This window comes from Canis aureus, chromosome 4 (assembly GCF_053574225.1).
Source record: "Canis aureus isolate CA01 chromosome 4, VMU_Caureus_v.1.0, whole genome shotgun sequence".
Classification (NCBI taxonomy): Eukaryota; Metazoa; Chordata; class Mammalia; order Carnivora; family Canidae; genus Canis; species Canis aureus.
The window spans coordinates 31,495,056-31,516,838 of NC_135614.1; the positions used below are offsets into that span (position 1 = coordinate 31,495,056).

The window sequence follows — 21,783 nt, forward strand, 5'->3', positions numbered from 1 at the left end:
TAGTTTATAGTGTTCTGGCGTTTCATTTACGCTCCGTGACAGCTCCGTGAGGCGGGCATCTGTGTCATTCCCGGCTTGACAGAGCTGGAGCCTGAGGCCCAGAGGAGACTCAGAGGGACTTGCCCGGGGAAGCTGGATGGGGCGACGCAGGCCCAGGCGGGAAAGGGACCCGGCAGGCACCGCGGGGGAAGCAGGATGGCACGTCCTCAAAGCTTAGACCCCCCCCTAGGGTCGGGCACCCCACCTTCTGGGTATCCCCGAGGGGCAGGAGAGCTCGGAGAGGCCCGCACTCGTGGGTTCACAGCGGCCGAGGTACGGAAACCAGCCCGCTGTCAGCGGACGAGTGGCTGGAGAGCACACGTGCGTGCACACACACGCCTGCACGCGCGCACGGTGAAATATTGTTAGGCCGCAGGAAGGAAAGAGACCTTGCCACCTGCGCCGACCTGGCGGGCGATGTGCTGCGTGAGCTTATGAGCCAGAGGAAGGCCAATGCGGCGTGACACCCTGCCTGGATGGCGGGGTCCAGGCACTGGCTGGGGGGTGGCGCGGGGTGGGGGACACGCTGGCTGAGGTGCACGGACCCGCTGGGAAGCAGGGGCTCCAGAGCGACGGCAGTCGTGCTGACCGACTGCAGGGCCCGGCAGACACGTCGAGGTGCTCGGAGCCTCGATCTAACCGTTCTGGCCCCAGGGACGTGCCGGAGGTGTTGGCTAAGGCTCTGGGGCCGTCGTTACGATACATAAATGTGTCAAATGAACACGCTCAATACCTTAAACTCACACAATGTCATGTACCGACTATGCCTCGGAAACAAACCCTGTAAGGAGAGCGGGGACGGCAGTAGAGCGGTCAGGACGCTTCCTGAGGGCTGGGGCGTGGGGGATGGGGAGGGGGTGCCCTTCACCCTGTGTGCGAGGCTCCCGAGGACGAGCATGGCCGGATCCGGGCTGGCCTTCAGGAGGCTGGGTTGAGTGTCTGTGGGTCGGGAGGCTCGGGGCTTCACCTGGTCGAGCCCCCAAAGCCCGTCTTCCCAGTTTGCCTATGACTTCTTTCTGCAACCTGTCACAAAGCGGGGGGGCGGTCGCTGTCCTTCAGTAAGCTCTCAGGGGTCGCTGGCTGTCGTGGGGCCCCAGCTTCTGTGTTTAGTGTGCTGGCTGGTGGCCCAGGGGGGATCCCGGCCTCGTCTGCCTCTCCCATGGCGACGCGAGGCAGGCCTTGCCCTGTTCTCAGATCCACAACGTGCCGATGAACCAGCTGGGCCCCGGATACCTAGGTTCCTCCCTGGGATGGCTTCTGTCTCTGGAGAACTCCTACTGACCTTTCCAGATGCTTCCTCTCCTGTGATGGCTGTTGGCTCCCTCACCAAAGACGAGAGCTGCGACGCCCTAAACCCTAACAATACTTTATCTGTCCCAGATTCCATGGTGTTAGAGACATTTGTCTTCTTTTCCCAGGTAGCCTCGGAGCACCTTGAAGGGAAGGTCTTTGTCACATCTGCACCCAGCTCAGGCTTAAATACCTATAATCGGGCCTGGTCATCCAAGAACGGGTACCGCCTGGTGACTAACACATACGTACGAAGGGATATAGCAATGACCAGAGCAGACGATGGCCCCCACCGGCCCTGGGATGGGGTGCAGGGGGGTGTTGCTCAGCCTACTGGATCCTCTGCACGTGACCTCCATTCCATAAACCTTTCTGAGCTTTATGACTTCACACTGCCTGCCTCGGAGCTGGGGAGATGTTCTATCATGTTTCAAGAAAAGGGCTTTGACAACGTGAGAGGGAGAAGTGCTTTCTTTCAGGACCAGGCTGTTTACCTTGTACCCTCCAGACACCGACAGAGCACAGTCCTCCCGTGTGGGTAGGTGGTAGGTGTTTGTTACGCACGAGTGGAACGGAGGTGCCGGAGGACTAGACCGTGGGTAAGAGTTTGCTCCCAGAGGGGAAGGCGACCCGCCTGGGCGCCGCACGCAATCAGCAGTCGTGTGCAATTAGAACACGCCCGGCTCCGAGAGTTCTCTACAAAAAGAATCCGATGTTAGGAGCAGACAGGGGCCTGCACAGGACGCAATCAGACTACGAAAGAACTGCTTTTGATTCCAGACCTGGCCTCCAGCAGGCTGCGTTCCTTCTCTTGGTGTTTCCCCAGTTCTAGGACGCCCTTTTGAGTTTCAGAAGCAGCAACCACACAGATGTCTTTCCGAGGCCACTTGGCTGAGACAGGGCCCTGCCTTGGGCGGGATGGAAAAAGCTGGAAGGCCGGAGAGAGGGGCATCTGGAGTCTGTGATCTGGGAGTGAGGAGCTGCCAAAGGATCCTCTCTCTCCAACATACTCAGGCATCAGCTGTCAAGGTCACCGCAGCCTAGAGAAAGGGCGCGGGACCCAGGACACCACTGTTTTCCAACAGCGTGCCCGGTGATGGCAGGAAGGATGGCTGCTGGCTCGGCCCGGCCACCGACCCAGCTGGGCAAGTTACCGTCCTTCCTTGGGCCTCAGATTCCACATGAGCCACATGAGGAGGTTGGACTGGCAGGTCTTAAATGCCCTTTTGGCTTTTTGCAGGAAGGAGCAGGGGCTCTGGTGTCAGGCACACCTGGTTTTCAAATGAAGGAGGCTTGAGAGGTGGAGAGGCAGGTTGCAGGGGGTGGTGGGAGCCGCTTGGGTTCTAGAGCCAGCCTCGCTCGGGTTCTCACCCTGGCTCTGCCCCTCGTTGGCTGTTTATTTTGGGGCAAGTTATGTCCCCTTCTGGAGGCCGGGTTTCTGATGTAGAAACAGTGACGGGCCCTCCGCCCTCGGTGGTTGGGGGAAGCGTCTGTAATGAGATATCGCAGGGGAAGCATGGAACGAGGGCTTGGCAGGGACAGAGCCTCCACCCAGTGAGGGGGGTGGCAGTGGAGTCTGGAGAGGCCGATCCCCTCACCAGGTGCCACTGAGGCTGGCGGGCGGGCTCGTGGTTTGAGAAGCCGCTCCATGCAGGGTACTCCCAGGAGGACATACATACAGGGGTGCACATTTCCATCCGAAGGTTGCGTGCTCCTCCTGGAATGGGGAGATGAGCCCACACTGTCGGGACTGCCTCCACCTGGAGGAATGGCCCTCCATTCGGCCCGTGGGGGTGGATCCAGCCAAATCGTGGGCTTCCGGGTGAGTGCAGGGGCTGCGGGCCCAGTCCCGACCTGCTGGGCGCCCGGCCTGGGCTTCCAGTCTGGGTGAGCGCGCCCTGCACCCCTTTCCAGTGCGCAGGTCCAAGGCCGCAGACGAGGAGAGGAGCCGCGGAGCTCAGCGAGCCAGGGACGAGTACCGGCGCCACTCGCTGCGCGCCATCCAGAAGGGCACGGTCGCCGGCCTCAGCTCCATGTTCCAAGAGCTCGGCCAGAGCCACGAGCAGGAGGCCAGACTCTACCACCACCTCCCAGGCCCGGGGCCGCCACCCCCGCTCGCCATACCCGTCAGGTGGGTCTGGGGCTCTGCAGGTGCAGTGCGGCCGGGGGCTCCATCCAGCTCTGCTCCAGCTGCTGTGACATTGGGAGCTGGTCATCCCCCCCCCCCCCCGTGGGCCTCAGTGTTCAAGTCTGCATAATGGGGCCGGAGCGGGTGGTGAGGAGTCTGGTCCCAGATGTTGATTAGCCCCGGAGTTCTGGGAGTCTGGAAATCCAGGGTCCAGGATTCCTTTGAACACTTAAAGAACGCTGTGTACCCTCCAAGATGTGCACATGAAAATGCCCCAAAATATTTGCATGTAATTCCAAGCTCTTATAGATCACAGACTCCAGGCTAAGAACTCGTTTTTTTTTTTTAATTTTTAAAAGATTTTATGTGTTTATTCATGAGACACACAGAGAGAGAGGCAGAGACACAGGCAGAGGGAGAAGCAGGCTCCCTGCAGGGAGCCCAATGTGGGACTCGATTCTGGGACCCAGGGATCGCGCCCTGGGCCAAAGGCGGACGCTCAACCACTGAGCCCCCGGGCGTCCCTAAGAACTTGTACTGTAAGACCTCAAGAGGGTTAAAAGTGGCCCAGCCGCTTGGGAAGCAGGGCTGGCTCCTTGTCCCGAGCGCAGCCGGCGCTGGTGCATTCCCAGATCTGCTAGCAGGTTGGCAGATGAGCGTGGCTGGTGCAGGGCCTTACGCACCGGCGTCTCCCGGGCGGCTTGGCCAGGGCACCGAGGCGACTGCCCGTGAGGCCGCCTGGAGCCCCCCCACCATCCACCGGTGCCCGGCTGGTCCCTTGCATGTCTGGCACTGCCGGGCGACTGCGGCCCCGTGAGGCTGGGCGGTGGGTGCCCGCGGCCTCCCGAACCACCGTGAACCTGCAGAAGAGGCCAGTCCCTTCTGAGTTTTGCCCTAATTGGGACTGAGGATCATTCGTAGGCCCCTTCGCCCTCCCCCCGCGGTCTAGGGAGGGCTGGCCGTACCTGCGTTTCCTCCCTCCCTCCCTTCCTTCCTTTTCATTTATATGATTAACAAACCAGGAAATTTAAAAAGACGTATGGGAAACAACTGCCTCGCATTCCTGCCTCCATCTCCTTGGCTCTTCCTTGCCCCACAGGGGGGCACCGTCCTCAGTGTACGTGCGCCCGTCCAGTTCCTTTGAGGAGTTGGTGACGTGAAAAGTCATATCCCTGGCTTTTTATTTATGTATTTTTGCAGCAAAGGTTGCTCACTATACACATGGCTCTGTGTCTTGGCTTTTATTTCCATTGAACTATATTTTAGAGGTCTTTTCATATCAGTTTTTAGCTATTCATTTATTTTTATTTAGTTTTCTTTTTTATCTTATTATTTTTAAAGATTTTTTTTAAAGATTTTTTTTTAATTTATTCATGATAGACATAGAGAGAGAGAGAGAGAGAGGCAGAGACACAGCCAGAGGGAGAAGCAAGCTCCATGTAGGGAGCCCAATGTGGGACTCAATCCCAGGTCTCCAGGACCATGACCTGAGCCAAAGGTAGACTCTCAAGCACAGAGCCACCCAGGCATCCCAAAAGATTTTATTTTTTAAGTAATCTCTACACCCGATGCAGTGCTTGAACTCAGCATTCCCAGACCAAGCATCCTGTGCTCCACTGACTGAGCCCGCCAGGCACCCTGGTCCAGTTTTCCTTTTTTATAGCTGCATCGTATTCTACTCCACAGATGAGCTAGAAATGATTTATCAGAAACTCTGTTAATGTTTTAACATTAAGTTGTTTGAAATCTTTGGTTATTACCAAGGGTGCCCTTAGTGAATAACCTTGGGGACATTCATTCTACACACGGGCCCCCCGGGAGGGAGGCTGGGGAGTGGCCTCTCCAGGTGGCTCTGCTACTCCGGGTACGTGAGGCTCTTCCTTCGTGGATGCTGATGCTTGTGCCCTGCAGTTCTAGAGGGGGAAAAATGCCTTTTCTTTCCCTCAGACATCCCTCCCGTCCTCTTCTCCATGCCCACCTGTGTGACTTTTTTCAAAGCAAGTGATAACAATGCTCTTTTGGGAAAAATAAGAATATTTGGTGTATTATCATCTGCAAAGTGGCTTCATGCACCTGGACTCCATTCTTGCCACAGGCACGAGTGTGGGCATTACTCATCCTCATAGTGGCCTTCCCTCCCCTCTCCTCCTCTGTCCTCTGCCCTCTCCTCCCCTTCCTGAGTCTCCACACTTCCTCTCCCTTCTCAGCAGGACTTGGGAGCGCCCACTGAGACCCGTGTCCAGGGAAGTCATTGTCCGCTGGTTTAAGGAGGAGCAGCTGCCTCGCCGAGCTGGCTTTGAGAGGAACACCAAATCCATCGCCCCCTGGTTCCATGGTAGGATGGCTTACCGGGCCCCTGGAGCAGACAGTTTCCACGTCTGCCTCTCTCTGAGGTCGGGAGGAGGTCCTGAAGGGCTGCTGGCATCAGGGGGAGTCGAGGACTTTGGACCTTGGTATTTCCACGCCACCCCCACATAGACCAGCCAGTCTCCCAGCTCTAGGGATTGGCTCTCCCGGGTCGCCTGGGTGGAGAGAGGTCCCATGGCTGTCCTCTGTTTGCTCGTTAAATGTGCTGAGTTCAAGGCACAGGTTTTGATTCCTCCAGGGCATGAGCTGAACTACTGAGTGGCCTTCATCAAGGCCTTAGGGACCCAGGCAAACATCTCTGAGCAGGAGTCCAGGGGACTGGAGGCGCCGGGGATCCCAAATGTGCGTTCCCCGCTCTCTGCTGGGGAGGGAGGACCACGCTCTTGCCCACTGCTTTCACTCACAGCCTCCTTGGCCGTCAGGGGCTCCTCAGAGGTCTTCTCTATACCCACAAGACAGTGAGCTCTCCGTGTACCATGAGCTCCTGCTGGGCAGGGCCCACGTTTTGTCGTCTGAGCCTGCATCCCTGATCCTGACCGTGGGCCGGCACACAGCAGGCTCCGAACAAACACTTGTTGATCAGAGGACCGAATGGCTGAATGAAGAGGTCAGAGCCACCCAAGCATAGAGCATGAGAGCTGGAAGGCTCCCTGGAACTATCTAACTCTCCGTTTCACAGACAAGGACACAGGTCCAGATCGGGGAGGAGGCTTTCCTAACATCACCAATAGACTTGTGAGGTCAAGTTCAAGAACATACCTCAAGCTCCTGACCCCAGTCCAGTGATCTGAACCTGCAGCGGCCTCAAACAGGGAAACAGGATTGCGATTTCAGCAGAGACTTGCTACGGGGAAACGGGAGTCGCTACCGGCCACCAGACTCGTCTGGATCAGTTAGCTATTGCTACGTAACAAATCACCCCAAAACTCAGGAGCTGAAAACAAATAAGCATGTATTGTTTATTCGTAAGTTTTTGAATCAACCAGGCAGTTCTTCGGGAATGGGCCAGGCTCAGGTGATCTGAGCTGAGCTTGCTCGTGTGTCCCCAGACAGTGGGCTGGTCCCCTGGGTGCTGGCTTATCCAGGAGACACTTGCCTGAGACATCTCCTCTCTGCTCCCCAGGGGCTCGTGTCCCCCAGCAGCCTGGCCACACTGTCAGGCTTCTCTGGGTCAGCTGCCTGCGGCCTTCCTCCCTGAGTCGTCCCTCCCTTATCAGCGCTGAGCCCAGGTTTGCCTGTGGACTCCCTGGGGTAGAATTGATCTCTTCTGCCACAGTTTGTATCCATCAGACCCCTGAGTGCCTTTGTATCTCTTCTTCTGGCCTCCTGGGAGCTTGGCCAGCCTGCACCCTGGCCTTGGTCTTGTCTCCCCTTTCAACGTCAACTCCCCACTTGCTTCCTGGGCAGCTTCCAGGTGTTTCCAGTTCCCTCCAGATGGAGAGCTGACCTCAGTGTTGTGATGGGCACTAATGACCACACACTCTTCAGGGCTCATGGGGAGGCCTTCATGGGCAAGCTGTGGGCGTGGCTCCGGCTCCAGAGAAGGCAACTGGCGTGCAGGGGTGAGCAAGGCCGTGTGCACCTCCATCCACAGCTTCAGGAGCCCAAAAAGCTTGTGAACCATGAAGTGTAGGTAGTAGCCACCCTACAGCTGGGGTGGCTGAGATGTAGCATTGTTCAGGGACTGCCCAAGGTCATGGAGGTCACAGAGACACCACCTGGTTGTGCAAGGGTGTCTTCACCGGTCTGCCTGTTTCACTCGGGCCCCTCTACAATTTATTCTTCGCACAGCATCCTAAGAATATATTTTAAAGATAAATCAGATCCTGTTACTTTCCTGCTTAATATGCACTGCTTCCTTCTGTTTATATTTGCAAGGAATCTCAAACTCCAGGCTTCCTGCTCCAGCCTCCTAGCACAATTTTCCCCTTGTCCACCTTGCTTCCACAGCTCTGGCTTTTTTTTTTTTTTTTCTCTGTCTCAAACAAGCCATTTTCTTTTCTACCCCAGGCCCTTTGTACTTATTTCTGAGCTGCTTGGCATTGCTGTTCTCCTAGCTTTTTGCATGGATGCTGCATTCTTATTTCTCATCTCAAATATCCCCTTCTGGAAGAGTTCTTTCCTGAATCCTTATCTAAAGCAGCCTTTAACAGTGGCTCTCACCCACTATACGTCCCTCTTTAAGAGTGCTCACCCAATCGATATTCACCTTATTATTTGCTGTCTTCTGCTCTACCTGTGTGTAAGCCTGTGAAACTAGGGACCTTGTTCATTTTTGCCCCGAGTGCTTACCATAGTTAAGTGTCTGCAGGAAGAATGAATGAAGGTGGGAATGAAGTATCAGATGAGATCCCAGTCTTCCCAGTCCCAAAGGGCAGCCATTGCTTCTCTGCCCTGGTCCCTGGTCAGTGTGTGGGTCTCCTCAGGGCCTGACGAGTGAGGTTAAGCTGGAGCTGTCCGCTTGCAACCCCCTTCCTTCAGGCCTCCACATATCCTACAGGATGGAGAGGCTCTTTAGGGCCCAGAAAGAAGAGAGTCACCATTCACCGGGTGGCTGAGCCACACATCCCCAGACAGTCCCGGGGGGGTCCCTGTTTCTCGCCTCTGTCCCAGGTATGTGTCCCTGCAGCCCCGAGAGAGCGGCCTCTGAATTGCTGCTTTCCTTTTCCTCGGTCCATTGGAATCCTGGAAGCTCGAGGGCAGCCTCTTAGTGCAGCTCCGCTGTTCTGCGGGGGAGGCTTGGGCCAGGGGCCCGGGGGGCCTGCAGCGCGTGTGGCGGCCCGCAGGAGAGGCATCGCAGAGCTCCTCAACTCCATCTCTACTTTTCCCTTCTACCTGGATGGAAAAAAAAATGTGATTTTTTATTTTATTTTTATTTTTATAAAGATATCTTCAGTTGTCTTTTTTTTTTTTTAATAAAGATTTTATTTACTTATTCCTGAGAGACCCAGAGAGAGAGGCAGAGACACAGGCAGAGGGAGAAGCAGCTCCCCATGGGGAGCCCGATTTGAGACTCGATCCCAGGACCCAGGATGGTGACCAAAGGCAGATGCTCAGCTGCTGAGCCATCCAGGACTCCTGGTTTCCAAATTCTTGAGAGTAACTTTGTTCATCCCCAAAATCCCAAAGTCTGGAGCTCCTGATGTGCTCCAACTTCTTCCCCAGGGGAGGCATTCCTTGACTGCATCCTTGAGGCCCCCCCCACCCGGCACCCCACCAGTCCTTCCTGGGATGGGTCTGCTGCCCATCCTGCCCACGGGCAGCCTGCACCCTTTTTACTGTTAGGGGGTCTTTGCCTCCTAGGGGGTTGGCTGGGGGCTCTGCTCTCAACTGGTCTCAGCCGGATGTCTTAGCAGGGGCAACTCTGCTCCCTGAATCTACCACGCTCCTCCCAGGGGCCAGAGGGCAAGTGGCCTTCTCGGCTTGTGAACCTCCTCTTTGAAGCAGGACCCCATTGCTTTCACCTCATGACATTGGCCACAATATGTCACAGAGTTTGGGGTGGGAAAGTGTATCCTGCTTCTCTCCTGTAAGGACCAGCCACGCTGTGTGTCCAAGTGTGTGAAGACAGGGAGCGGAGGAGAGTTTGAGCTGATAATGTAATCTGTTACAACCCTACTATAAATCCGTTTTTTCCTGGGTAGAATGATCCTAGTTAACTCAGCTGGGTTTTAAATATTCAAAAAAATATTTATTTGAGAGAGAGAGAGAGAGAGAAAGAGAGAGAGAGCATAAGCATGAGAGCATGGAGGAGAGGAGGGTGTGGGAGGGAGAGAATCTCAAACAGACTCTAAGTGGAGAATGGATGATCCCACGACCCCAAGATCATGGCCTGAGCTGAAATCAAGAGCTGGACATTCAACCGACTGAGCCCCCCGGGCACCCCAGTTCAGCTGGATTTTGGGTGCAGGTTAAAAGCAACCGCTCTGACTCCTAATTCCTTCCCTCAAACACAGTGGGGTGTGTCGACACTCCAAAGAGCAGTGCAGACAAGGCGTCTGAAGACACGGGCCCACTCTAGAACCTAGCAGCTCTGTGACCTTGGGTGTGTCCTTTCAATCCCCATCTCTGAAATTGGGATTTTAACCCTGACTTTGCAGGACTCGTGAAGATCAAGCCAACAGATGTGTTTTGTCCCCCGTGATGAGCCATGGCAGGGTGGGCGCTGATGTCTGTCCCCCCGAGGCCCCGCCCACGCTGGGGACCAGAGCACAGGGGTGCGGGGAGGCAGGGAGAGGGGCAGGAGAACGGGCTTCCCGCTGGGACCAAGGCCCTCGCAGTCGTCTCCTCTGTTAAAAAGAGAAAACGGTAAAGTTATCCCTCCTTCCTCCTTTGTTCATTGTTAAATGTTCCAGGGGTTGTAAGAGAGACTTCTAGTTCTCCAAAAATACTCCTGAGGAAACCTGGTGCATGTGATCTTGGCTTTGGGGGAGAAAAATTTATTTTTGGACTTCAGCATGGATCTAAAATTATTAAGAACATCCTCTGTCTGAGCACTGACTCAGGGAGACCTGTTTCTCCTCCGGTTTTCTCTCCTCGGAGAGTGGTCACAGTGTGACCCGTGGTTATTGTCTTGGCGACAACCCCCTGGCTGTCTCGCAGCTTGCCCTCAGGCTTGGGGGACGGTGCTGGGCCGTGGCTGACGTGGTTGGTGTTGGTAAACCCTGCTCGGGCCCTGGGTGTGGGTCTTGAGCCCGGCGTTCAGGTGGAGTGTTCTGGTCATGCCTTTCCAGGCAAAGCACAAAGTGGGGGCTCCATCGGGGAGGAGGGACCCCCCACATAGACCATGCGGCCTGTAGGGAGCCCCGCGGTCAGGGGTGGCCTCACACACAAAGCCTGAGCTCCCAAGTGCAAGGGGCGCTGCGTGCTACCTTTCCACACTGTGGCTGCCGAGCATATTGAGAGGCCAGGAACGTGGAAGGTCCTAGAGCTGCGGGCTTCTGGAATGGCCCACGCCTCCAGACCCCTTATTCACCTTGCTCTTTTTTTTGGTATTTTTTTTATTGGAGTTCAGTTTGCCAACATACGGCATGACACCCCGTGCTCATTCGCTTGCTCTTGATCGCAGCGCATCTAAATGTGTGGAGGGAGGGCGGGGAAACAGAGGTCACTGTGGTCATTTTTAGGGACCACACCGGGGGATGTGTGTCTTGGAAAAGGGACGCCCCGGTGTGGGATAGATGGGAGGACAGAGCCGCTGCTCCTCAGTCTCTGGAGTTCTGTCTTGAGAAAGGAGGAATGTGAACGAGGACAGAGCTGGGGCCCGGGCGAGCATGTGCAAAGAAACGCGCTTCATTGCAAGAGAACACCGCAGTGAAGGGGTGTTCACTTGGGGTCGCAGCACACCCCGGGGGGGGAACGGGGACCACTAGGCTCTCTGTCCCTGGGATGCAGCGTGACTCGAGCGCACGCCTGCTGCGTCCCTCCAGGACCACGGGCTCTGCTCCTGCTGCGCCTCCCTGGGCTTTCTCGGGGGATCAGGTGCCCTGGGGACCGTGGGGCACGCCACTAGTGGGTGCCTGGGGTCCGGGGCTGAGGATGAAGGGTGTTCTCCATGGCCGTGGCCTTCTTCCCCTTGCGCACTTCTCTACTGCTAGTGGCGGTTTTGGTCTAGGAGCGGACAGGGCGGGCGGCAGAGACCCCGCCGATGGCCCCTCCAGGAGCGGCAGGTGGACGGCAGTCACCAGGCGGGCTGTCCGCGGGGAGGCAGCGCCCTGGGTGGGCAGGCCTGGGGCTGGCGGCGGGCGTGGCCGTCGGGGCCTCCCTGCAGATGCTGCTGCGCCACCTCGCGTGTTCGCGCGGCCGTGCCCACGGGCAGGGTGGCCTGGTGCCCACCAGCTCACGGGACTCTCAACGGCTCTTGACCCGGGCACAGTTTGCTTTCTGCAGGTGACCATGCTGATGACCCGGGCATGGTTTGCTTTCTGCAGGTGACCATGCTCAGGCCCAGAGAGCTCGAGACCCCGACCCCTAGCACCCAGCTCGCCCAGGAGCAAGATGCGGGAACAAGAGGCAGGCCTTCTGGATCCTGGTCTTGCCGCCTCTATTTGGGCGGTTCCTTGAATATACCGCCACCCAGGGAGGGAGATTGGGGCCCAAGGTCTTCCTCTGGATTCACTGTCCCCTACTGCATGGTCAGTCAAGCCTCTTTCAGACTCAGCCCGAGTTCTTTATTCTGAATCTCACCCCTGCTCATTCCGTGACCTTGTGCAGCTGCCGCTAGTCAGTCTCCCGGCCCCGCTGGAGGGAGAGTCTGGGGATATCCTGTTTGGCCTTTGGGATTAGCCCAGAAGGTTGCATTTCTGGGGCTGAGATGGAGAGAGGGAGCCAGCTGAGGCCCCAGGCGTGGTGTCCACGGTCAGTGGGAGGATGGGGAAAGGTGAGGCCTTGGAGCTCGTCGAGAGGTGGCAGCCAGAGTGGGGGACCCGGGCAACGAGGACCCAGGCGCTGAATCCATGTTAAGCAAGGAGTTGCTGAAGAGACGTGGGAGGTGGAGAAAGTAATAGTACCCACCTTGTAGTGATGTTATGAGGATTAAGTGTATAATATTTATTAAGTGTTTTAGAACATTCCCGGCTTCCATTTGTTATAGGGAGTAAATAAACACGGTAGCCTTTGGAGATGCCTGTTAGGATTTGAATCTGTCCGTGGTGGCCTCCCACCCTGAGGCTGTGCCACCGTTGTCACTTGGAAGCAATGAAAAATGTGACATCAAATGACTGCATAAAGATGATACTTATGTAGCCTCCCCCACCAAAAAAGCACAAATTGAATTTTTTTTTTTTTTTTTACATTATGACTATGATCCCCATCTTGAAATGTGTTTTGAAAGCTGTGAGAGTAACACATGGGTCATTTGGAAGGATGGTTGGCATGTCGCAGATCCATCATGTCAAGTCAGATGGCTGATTTTCCTCTCCCGAGCAGAATGTGGAGTGGAAATTTCCCACCAACCCGGATCCCAAATGCAAAAATTTCTAAAAGAGGGAAAAAGTAGGTCAGTTGACCTACTTTCCTCTTAAGTTCTTGCTTAAACTGTTCCAACTAAGAAATAAAGGAATCTTTTCCCTCTGTCTTAAAAAAAATTGTGCACTGGGTATAAAGTCTCAAAAAAAAAAAAAAAAAAGGATTACAAAGAGCAGCAGCATTATTTTTTTTTTGCTTGAGGAAAGCACAGGTCGTCGTGGTGTTTTCAAGACCTTAACTCTTTCCTTGCGGCGGTCTGCAGTTCCGTGCTTTGGACTCCAGCCTTTTGTGCCTTGTCCACTTAACACTTTTATTTTGGTTGTTTTGCTGAGTTTTTTGTTTTCTGATGCACAGGTGGGGGTAACTAAAACGTGTGGGGAGGGACAGGGCTTGGCCATCTAGTTGGATTTGAGAGAACAGAATTTTTCTTTTCTATTTGGAATTTAAAAAAAAAAAAAAAAAAAAAAAAGCAGAGTGACCCCAGACCATGGTGCCTGTTGGTGTAATTGATTTCATATTCTTCTGACAGTCCCGTCATATCGCTGGTGGTTACAGAAGATGCTGCTGTCTTCCTAACTCTGGGAGGTTCCTATCATGAGTTAGACCCTTCTTCAACAAAAGCAAGCTATTTGGGGGGTACTCTTTGCTCCAGGCTCCGGATTCTAGTTTCCCACCTGTTCCCCAGTCCCGAGCTCATCCCAGGCCTGGCACCCAGTGCCCCAGCTCATGCCAGTGACACTGGGCTCACATTTTCCTGAAGGGCAGGCATGGGCTTGAGAAGGAAGACTTGGCGTCGGGGGTGCAGCAGCTGTCTTCACACCACTAATGTCCCTCAACCTGGGAGAGGCCTCGAGGTCGGGACACGGAGCACGTGGTGCTGACAGTGGCACAGTCTGATGAGCTCTTGAGCTGTTAGTTGTCCCGTTGAGGAACAAGCTACCTGCAGGAGGCACGAGCACCCGCTGCTGGGCTGTGTCAGCAGAAGCCAGACAGGCCTCGGTCAAAACCGTGGCAACGTGGACGGTCCAGTCTGATGGCGATGAGGCCGGGCGGCCTGACTCTCCCCCTCTCCCCTCCCACCTTGAGCGTCTTGTCTCTGCTTATCCGAGAAACCAAGGCGGTGGCTCTGACACCTGCTAGAGAATAAAGTCTAGTCTTTACAGTCGTGGAGAAGCCTTTTTTTGGAAATGAAGGCTCATTAATATTTATGCGTCATTATTAAAAGTTTATCAGACTCAAATTGCCTTCTGTTCAGTAATTAAGTTCTTTATAGGTTTACACGCCGGAGCATTTGCTTACACGTTACATTGCAAACGATGCTGCTGCTTTTGGGTGTTGCGAGTCACCCTGCCTGTCACCAGCCCGCAGGGGTGTCTCCTCCCCATGGGACAGCTTAGAACCGCTTCCCGGAGGGGAGGCGATGCGGCTGGCATATGCAGCCAGCGTACGGCTCCTCCTGAGACGTGCACGAGTACCCCGCCCCCGGCAGGCAGTGGGGCCTTACCCACATTTGCGCACTCAGGTTGTAAGCTTCGGTGTACACAGCAAGTGGAGTTCCTTTACTTTTCTCCGTTTCTCACCATATCACGAAGTTATCACCACCCCCTTCTTCCTTTCTGGGTTGTAGGGGAAAAATAAACTCTAGTCCATTTTGTGGAACCATGTCCTATTCAGTGGAGTAGTCTTTTTGGGGGAGACTAGGTCTTTAGGATTTTCTCCCCTCCTCCCCTGCTTCTCTGCAAGAGGGGGTCCGAGTATTTTGGGCTTCTCTGCAGTACGAGGAGGTTGTCAGGTGCAGGGCTGGACGCAGATTGAGGGTATGTGGCTGAGGGACAAGAGAGGCCGACGCCGGGGTCTCCGCTCTGCTTCCAAGCCCTATACCCTGTATGGGCCTGTGGCTGTCTCAAGGTGCACAGGAGCTCTGCTCAGATCGGGGCATCCCTGGAAAGGGGGCACTTAGGCTTGTACTGGTCCTCAGGTGTACACTGGGTGCTCTCCATGGGGCATGGTTGGTTGGCCTCCCCTGGGGAGTCAGGCTGGCTTTTATGACTTAACAGATGATTTATTAAACTTTTACTTGGTGCTGGCTATGCCAAGTAAACACCTTATTGACTCCTGGCACAGCTCTCTGGAAGAGGTGGTAATACTGGCACTTAGGTGGGTACACAGGAAGGTTCATAGCCCGCCAGACGCTTGCTCACATGCACTAACTTGTTTAGCCCTTGTGGCAGCACCGTGTGCTTCCTGCTAGCATTGGTCCCATTTCACAGATGAGAAAGCTGAGGTGCAGCAGAGAGTCGAGGCCATCGGCCCGAGGCTCACTGTTGGTAAGTGGGGCCTGTGGGGTTCAAGCCCTGGTGGGCAGGCTCTGGAGTCCAGGCTCCCGGCTCTGAGGCCAAGCGGCCTTGTCACCGTCTCACGGGCGAGGGACAGTGTTGAGTAATGGCCCGGGGCACGCGGGACTCAGGGAAGCCAGTGCCTCCCCAGGCCAGAACATCTCCTGCAGGAGGAAGAGATGGCTCTTCGGCATCTCAGGGCCGTGGGGCTGGGGGTTGCAGCCGCCATGCCCTGCTCTTGGCGGGGGCAAGTGTCTGCTCCTTCTTAGGCCGGCGTCACCCTCCCCCAGAATCCCTGAAGGGTGACCTTCACGTCTCCGACAGTCTGCAAGTCCTCGTGCAGTGGATGGAGTGAAGCGGTGCTGGGAATTGTCGAATCACCCGGGCGGGGGCCTGAGGACACAGGCTCCCTGTATAAGGCATTTCTGTAACCAATCTATTGATCGTTAGTATTAAGCTCCTGTTGTGTTAGATGCTGTGCTAAGTAGAGGGCAGGCGCTGGTGAATCCGACAGACAGCTTCCCGTCCTCACGGAACTTACGTTCCTTTGCAAGTAACAGGAAAAAAAAAATCCTGATAGAGTCAAAAAAGGAAATTTATCTGTTCATGTGACTGAAAAATCCAAAGGTAGGGTCGGCTTCAGGCTTTGCTTGATCCAGGGAACTTAAGGTCTCAGCAGCAGGCCTTTCTCCATCTCTCAGCTCTGTTGCTCTAATGTTGACGTCACTCCAGGCAGCACCTCGGCTGCTCGTGTTGACGTCCAGCAGGCGGAGGGCACGCTCTTCCCTGGTGCTCGTCCCCACGTCCTGCCTTGTCGGGTCTGCTTTGGTCACGTGCTTGCTCCTGAACCAGTCACCCTGACTGGCCAGGCTTGAGGCACACGGCCGTCCACGGGGGAGAACAGAGTCCATCCCATTGCAGCCGTGCAGACTTGACGTCCCACAAGGAGGTCCCCGCAGCCCTCTCGTGCCGGAAGAAGGGCACCTGGTCCCTCGAGAGGGGCACACCCGGCCTGGCTGTGCTCTAGGGACAGTCAGTCTGGTCAGGAAGACAGGCATGACCCAAGTCCTGGACATGTGCTGTCGGTGAGGTTGGTGCTACCCAGGCCTGGGGCGCTGTCTGGCCTGCTTGGGGCCGGCAGTCGCAGGCAGGGCTGGACCTGGAAGCGACAAGCATGTCCAGGGGAGCCGCGGTCTCAGCAGCTCCCCACGGGAGCCCCGCAGGAGCCCCAAAAACTAAAGGCCTGTGAGCCTGTTCACCCCACAAGCTCGGTGGCTCTGGGAGCCTGGGAGAAACTGCAGAGGACAGAGGCCTAGTGCTTCGGCCCCTATCGGAACAGCGTCTGGAGAGCCTGGAGATAAGAAAGGGGGGTCACACGGGGCACCTGGGGGGCTCAGTGGCTGAGCATCTGCCTGTGGCTCAGGGTGTGACCCCGAGGTCCCAGGATCGAGTCCCGCATCGGGCCCCCCGCAGGGAGCCTGCTTCTCCCTCTGCCTGTGTCTCTGCCTCTCTCTCTGGGTCTCTCATGGATACATAAATAAATATAATCTTTAAAATTAAAAAAAAAAAAAGGAAGGGAGGTGACAGAGATGAATGGGAAGTAGCTCCTGTCCCGAGGAGTGGGCCCGGGGCAGAGCCGCGGTGACAGCCCTGGGACAGAGGCACTTGGGGACACTGAGGCCCCTGAGACGTAGACGGTGTGGTGGGCCCCCCGCACGCCTTTCTTTTCGGGGAGAAGCACTAATAGAGGAACGAAACAGGCTCGTTTGGTGACTCAGTTTAAACTCGGAGCCAGTGATTTCAGGGACCGCCGTGCAGGTGAGGGGGGCCAGAACCGAAAATCCAGAAGGTGTGGGTTGCTGGGCCGCTTCCGGCCGAGGCCGCCTTACCAAGGGCCCCCCCTTTCCTGGGGCCGGCGGCGGCGAGCACCCGTGGAACCTGCGAGCAGCCGGGTGCCTGAGTGGGGCGCGGGGAGGTGCCTGGGGGGCCGGAGCCGCACCTCGCGGGGTGCGGGCCCCAGAAGCCCCCCGGGACTCTCTGTTACAGCCTCGGTCGTCATTGGCAGATCCGTCGGGCTGTCTGCGGTCCCTGGTTCCCAGCTCCCCCGGGATGTCGTGGCCCGACAGTGTCTGGAGACGACCTGGTCTCTGTGTCGCCCCCAGACTTTCCAGGTGCTGCGGGAAAGGCACACAAGTGTCCTTTCTTGTCTACCTGCTTTCAGAAGTGGTCTTGCCTGTCGGGGCCTCCGCTCCCTGCTGCTGCCTAAACAAGTAACCCTCGACGTGTCCAGTTCCTCCGGCTGAGGAGCCTCCTTCGGCCTGAGCTGGTGACTCTCTAGCAGGTGCCCGGTGTCCCCCGTCTCCATGTGCTCCCTTGTGGGCACCCGGGGTCATTCCAATACCCCACCCCCGCCTTCCGATGGCACCTGAGTGCAGGGGAGCCCATGGCTTGGCGGGAGCCAAGAAAGCCCCTGGTGGGCCGCTCACCTCTGGGCCTCGGCCTCGGCCTCTAGGGGTCCACTGCTGGGAACCCCCGGAAGCGTTGGATGCTGAGTGTAGCTGGGGCCTGGGGGCTCCCTTCTTACACTGATCATTCCCCCAACTTGACTTGCCTGCCTTGGCTGCCATCAATGAACTATTAGGGAAGACCCTCCACCCCCCCCAAAGCCTAGGTTCTGGGGTCACCTTGCCTCTTTTCTGGGCTGTGTTCTTAATGATGTTTATTTTCCAAACAACAACAACAACAACAACAACAACAAAAAAACCCTTACGTCTTACAGGTTCAGCTCCCTGGCTGCCTCTTCTGTCCCCTGTCCTCATACTTTATTATCTTTATGGAAAGAAACCAGGCTGCCCTGCATTTTGCGTATTTTCTTACTGTCCTTATGCTCAACCCACACTCCCGGTCCTCCTCCATCCGCAGCTGTCCTGGTGACCACGCGTCTCTGTCCGAAGGGTTCTCGTGTATAGGTTGTGTGTCTAGCACCCGAGGGAGGTGAGCCTGCTCCCTATATTTTCTTTTCTTCCTCCTCGTAATGTTACATGTGATTCGACCTTGATGCTTTTTTTGTGGCTAATTTTTATGCGAAATTAGTTTTCCTGAACCTTTCAAGGGACACAAGGGCCAGGACGCTGATTTGGATTTTACGGAGCCTCCTCTTCTGTTGTGTTTGTGATGTGTCCACAAATGCGGCAGCTTGGTTCCTGGGGTTCCCTTCCCTCACGTGGGTCTGGACCTTCTCCTTCTGGCCCCTCTGTTCCCCTACTTTACTCAATTTTGAGTCCTCCCCCAGGGAGCGAAGGTGGCCCTGGAGGGTGTCCCCATGGGCCTCTTGCCCTTCCCCGGGGTTGGGGAAGGCGAATCCCGAGTGTCAGCTGTTGTTCTTAAGCCGGCCTCCTGCTTTCCAGGGAATTCCTGTTGACTGTCCTCGGGTCTGTTGGTCACCCGTGCTCCTTTCTTCTTCCTGTGGAAACACTTGGTGTCACGAAGGTCTTGTGTTGATTGTTTGTTCCCACCACCGTTGGTATCTGGGGTTCATGGGACTGACTTGCCACGACTTGGTTTTGTTGGAAACGTGGTCCTTGGACTTTGGGTTTTGTTCTTGACTTGTTCTGCTTCTGCTTTTATTACCTTTTTTAAAGATTTTATTTATTTATTCATGAGACACACAGGGAGAGGCAGAGACCCAGGCAGAGACCCAGGCAGAGGGAGAAGCGGGCTCCCTGCGGGGACCCCGGTGCGGGACTCGATCCCAGGATCCTGGGGTCTCGCCCTGAGCGGAAGGCAGGTGCTCAACCGCTGAGCCACCTGGGCGCCCTTGCTCCTGTTTATTTTTATTTGGGAAATGCCGCCGCCGCCACCACAGATGCCCCTCCTGCCCTGCACTTAAGGACATTTACAGGAAGGTGAGGTGCTTTAAATATCATTTGTGCTTCTCACTTTATCTCGTGGAGCATGTGTTAGGAGAGCCCCGCTGTTTCTAACTCTGGCCTATTATTTCTAATTGCTGCTCAGTATTCCATGGGGTGCATCTACCTAATTTTGCTCATCCTCTCCTGGAGTCGTGGGCACCCAGGTTGCCCTCAACTTATCAGCACCACAAATTAATCTGGGAGCCAATTACATTCCTTGCCCTGGACCCTTATGGACCGGTGTGAGGATTTCTTTCTAATGTATCGCAGGCATGGGATTGTTGGACCAGAGGGCATACGTGCAGTTAATTTGATTAGGGGTGCCAGTGGCTCTCCAGCAGGCTGGCCGGGTCCCGGTTCCCAGCAGCCCTGCATGAGGGCTGCTCTCTCTCCACGTTCCACACGCCCATCCCCCAGGACGTGATAGGAGCCCCGGATCCCCTCCAGGACTCCCAGGGACTTGGGGAGCCTGGCAAACATCGTCTTCAGGCTGTTCTGTTTGCAAATACATCATTTTACCTAATTGTGGCTACATTATGCAGGCACACAGCACCTGCTAGATTTGCCCCAAAATAGGGGAACAGGGCTCTTCTACTTTCTCTGTGGGCTGTGGGGTGCGGGAACGTGAGCGGGGGCCTCTCTCTCTTTTTTTTTTTTCGGGGGCCTCTCTTTAATCCTTCTTCCCCTCTGCTCCTCCCTGCCTGGCGAGGACTTCTCACAGGACCTACCCCTTTCCTCTCTGGAGCGGGTCTGCAGGACTGTGTTCAGATCCCCCAAGTATTTACCCTAAATATAGAGGAAGTTCATAGGCTGAAAAAATGACTTTTGTGCATCTTTGCCAACCCTGGCTTGCAGGACTGTTTACACTGTGGCTCAGCAAGTCTCAAACTTGGCTGCATGTTGGGATTACCTGAAAAGACTGTAAACATTACTGACGCTTGTACCCAAAATGAATTAAACAAGACTGTCAGAGCGGGCCCGGGCTGAGAGCCGTGCCCCGGAGACTCCAAACAGCCAACACTGACATTTAAAGCTCATTAGTGATACTTCCCCCCCCACCCCGGGTGATAACCTCCCCATCCCTCAAAGGACATTGACCGACTTTGAATGAATGTCATAGCGTGATGTGTGGGGAGGTGCAGAGCCGTGATATTTAAATACCTAAAATATTAAATATTGAGTATATACAGTGTGTGCACCTGCAGATGGGAAGGGCGTGAGGGAAGCTTCAGAAGGGGAAGCACGACCCATCCTGGGAGCACCTGTGTGCTCCTCCCCGTGGTGGCCCTGTTCCTTCCCCCAGGCGGGATCCCTCTCCTGAAGGCGTATCTTCTCCAGCAGCTCGTCGCTTCGTTTATTGTTTATGTATTAATCTCCAAATGCTATGGCCTTTGGCCTCGTGTGCTTTTCAATTTAATAGAGATGGAACTAGAGTGTAGTTATTTTTTAATAATTAGCTTGTTTCACGCTTCATTGGGAAAAAAACAAAACAAAACAAAACAAAACAAACGTGCCCTCACTGCATTTTTCCACCTCTGTCGTTTGGAGGCTGTACCACTGTCAGTGCCTATCTTTCAGCGTTTACTTTAGAGGATTTAACATGCCTATTTCACCGATTCCAAGTTGATATCCGTCTTTACCCTCTTCCTAAACACACGGAATTTTTATTTTTTAAATTACTAAGAGTTTTCGGTATTTAAGTAATCTCTGTACCCAACGTGGGGCTTGAACTCATGACCCTGAGATCAAGAGGCATGGAGCCAGCCAGGCGCCCCCTCAACATTTTTTTTGAATTTTTTAAGTCCAGTGATTCTATTCTCAACTGATCTGATGTTGTCATTATTAGAATTCTTTTTAAAAATCCTCAAATTATCCATTATTGGTATTGTTTTGCAGGTCAGTATATATTTTTAAATTACCCTGCAGGCTCTGTGCTCATCTTTCCTTGCAGCCCGTCAGATTCTCTGTCCGGGATCAAATTTCTTCTACCTGAAGCACATCCTTTAGATTATCCTTGGGAGTCCATTTTCTTGTTTTTTTTTTTTTTTTTTTTTTTTTTTTTCTGAAGATCTCTCTATTTCGTCCTTCTCCTTGAAAGACCGTTTCATTAACTACTTTCAATAACTTTCAATAACTGTTATTATTATTATTATTATTATTATTATTATTATTATTATTATTTTCTCAGCACACTGAAAATCTTATCCGGTTGTCCTCTGGCTTCTGCTGTTGCAACCAAGAAGTTAACCATCAGTCTCATTGTTCGCTCTGTGGACAATCTGCGTTTTCTCTCTGGCTGACACGAGGTCGCCTTGTGCAGTTTCAGGGTGATGCATCTCCGATGGCTCCCCAGTCATTCTCCTTAAATCCCACCTCCTCTCCTCGCCTGTGTGCCCTGGGATCCAGATCCTACAGGCGCTGGCCCTTCCGGCCCTTCCTTCGTGTCTCCTGTCCTGAGACTTCGATTGAGCTTCTCTTAGGTCACATTTATATGCATGTGCTGAGGGGACCCCTTCTTGGTCTGGGCTGTGACTCCTCACTCATCACCCCCCTTGTCTTCCCCCCACCTCATGGGCACTGCTTACTGCTTGTCCCCCGGGATGTCCTCCAGAGCCCTGCTTGGCATCCCCCTTGGTTGGTGCTCTCAGGCCTGCCCTGACTTCCAGAGGCCGCGGCAATCTCCTCCTTCTGTGTCTTTGACAGCACTTACTTGTCCTGTGCATGAGATAACACGCTGTAGAGCAAA

The 21,783-nt window shown here is 54.8% G+C and overlaps 1 protein-coding gene across 2 annotated transcripts in view; it reads left to right on the forward strand.

Moving 5' to 3' along the window:
- SH2D4B (SH2 domain containing 4B) overlaps positions 1-21,783 on the forward strand; it is an 83,991-nt gene that overhangs the window by 50,201 nt on the left and 12,007 nt on the right. The window contains exons 5-6 of one of the 2 annotated variants that reach the window (XM_077895214.1): positions 3,244-3,460; positions 5,668-5,792. In XM_077895214.1, coding sequence (XP_077751340.1) covers positions 3,244-3,460; positions 5,668-5,792 — 342 coding nt within the window. Of the gene's footprint in view, positions 1-3,243; positions 3,461-5,664; positions 5,793-21,783 lie in introns of both variants that reach the window. The other variant, XM_077895213.1, reaches the window with a different exon arrangement.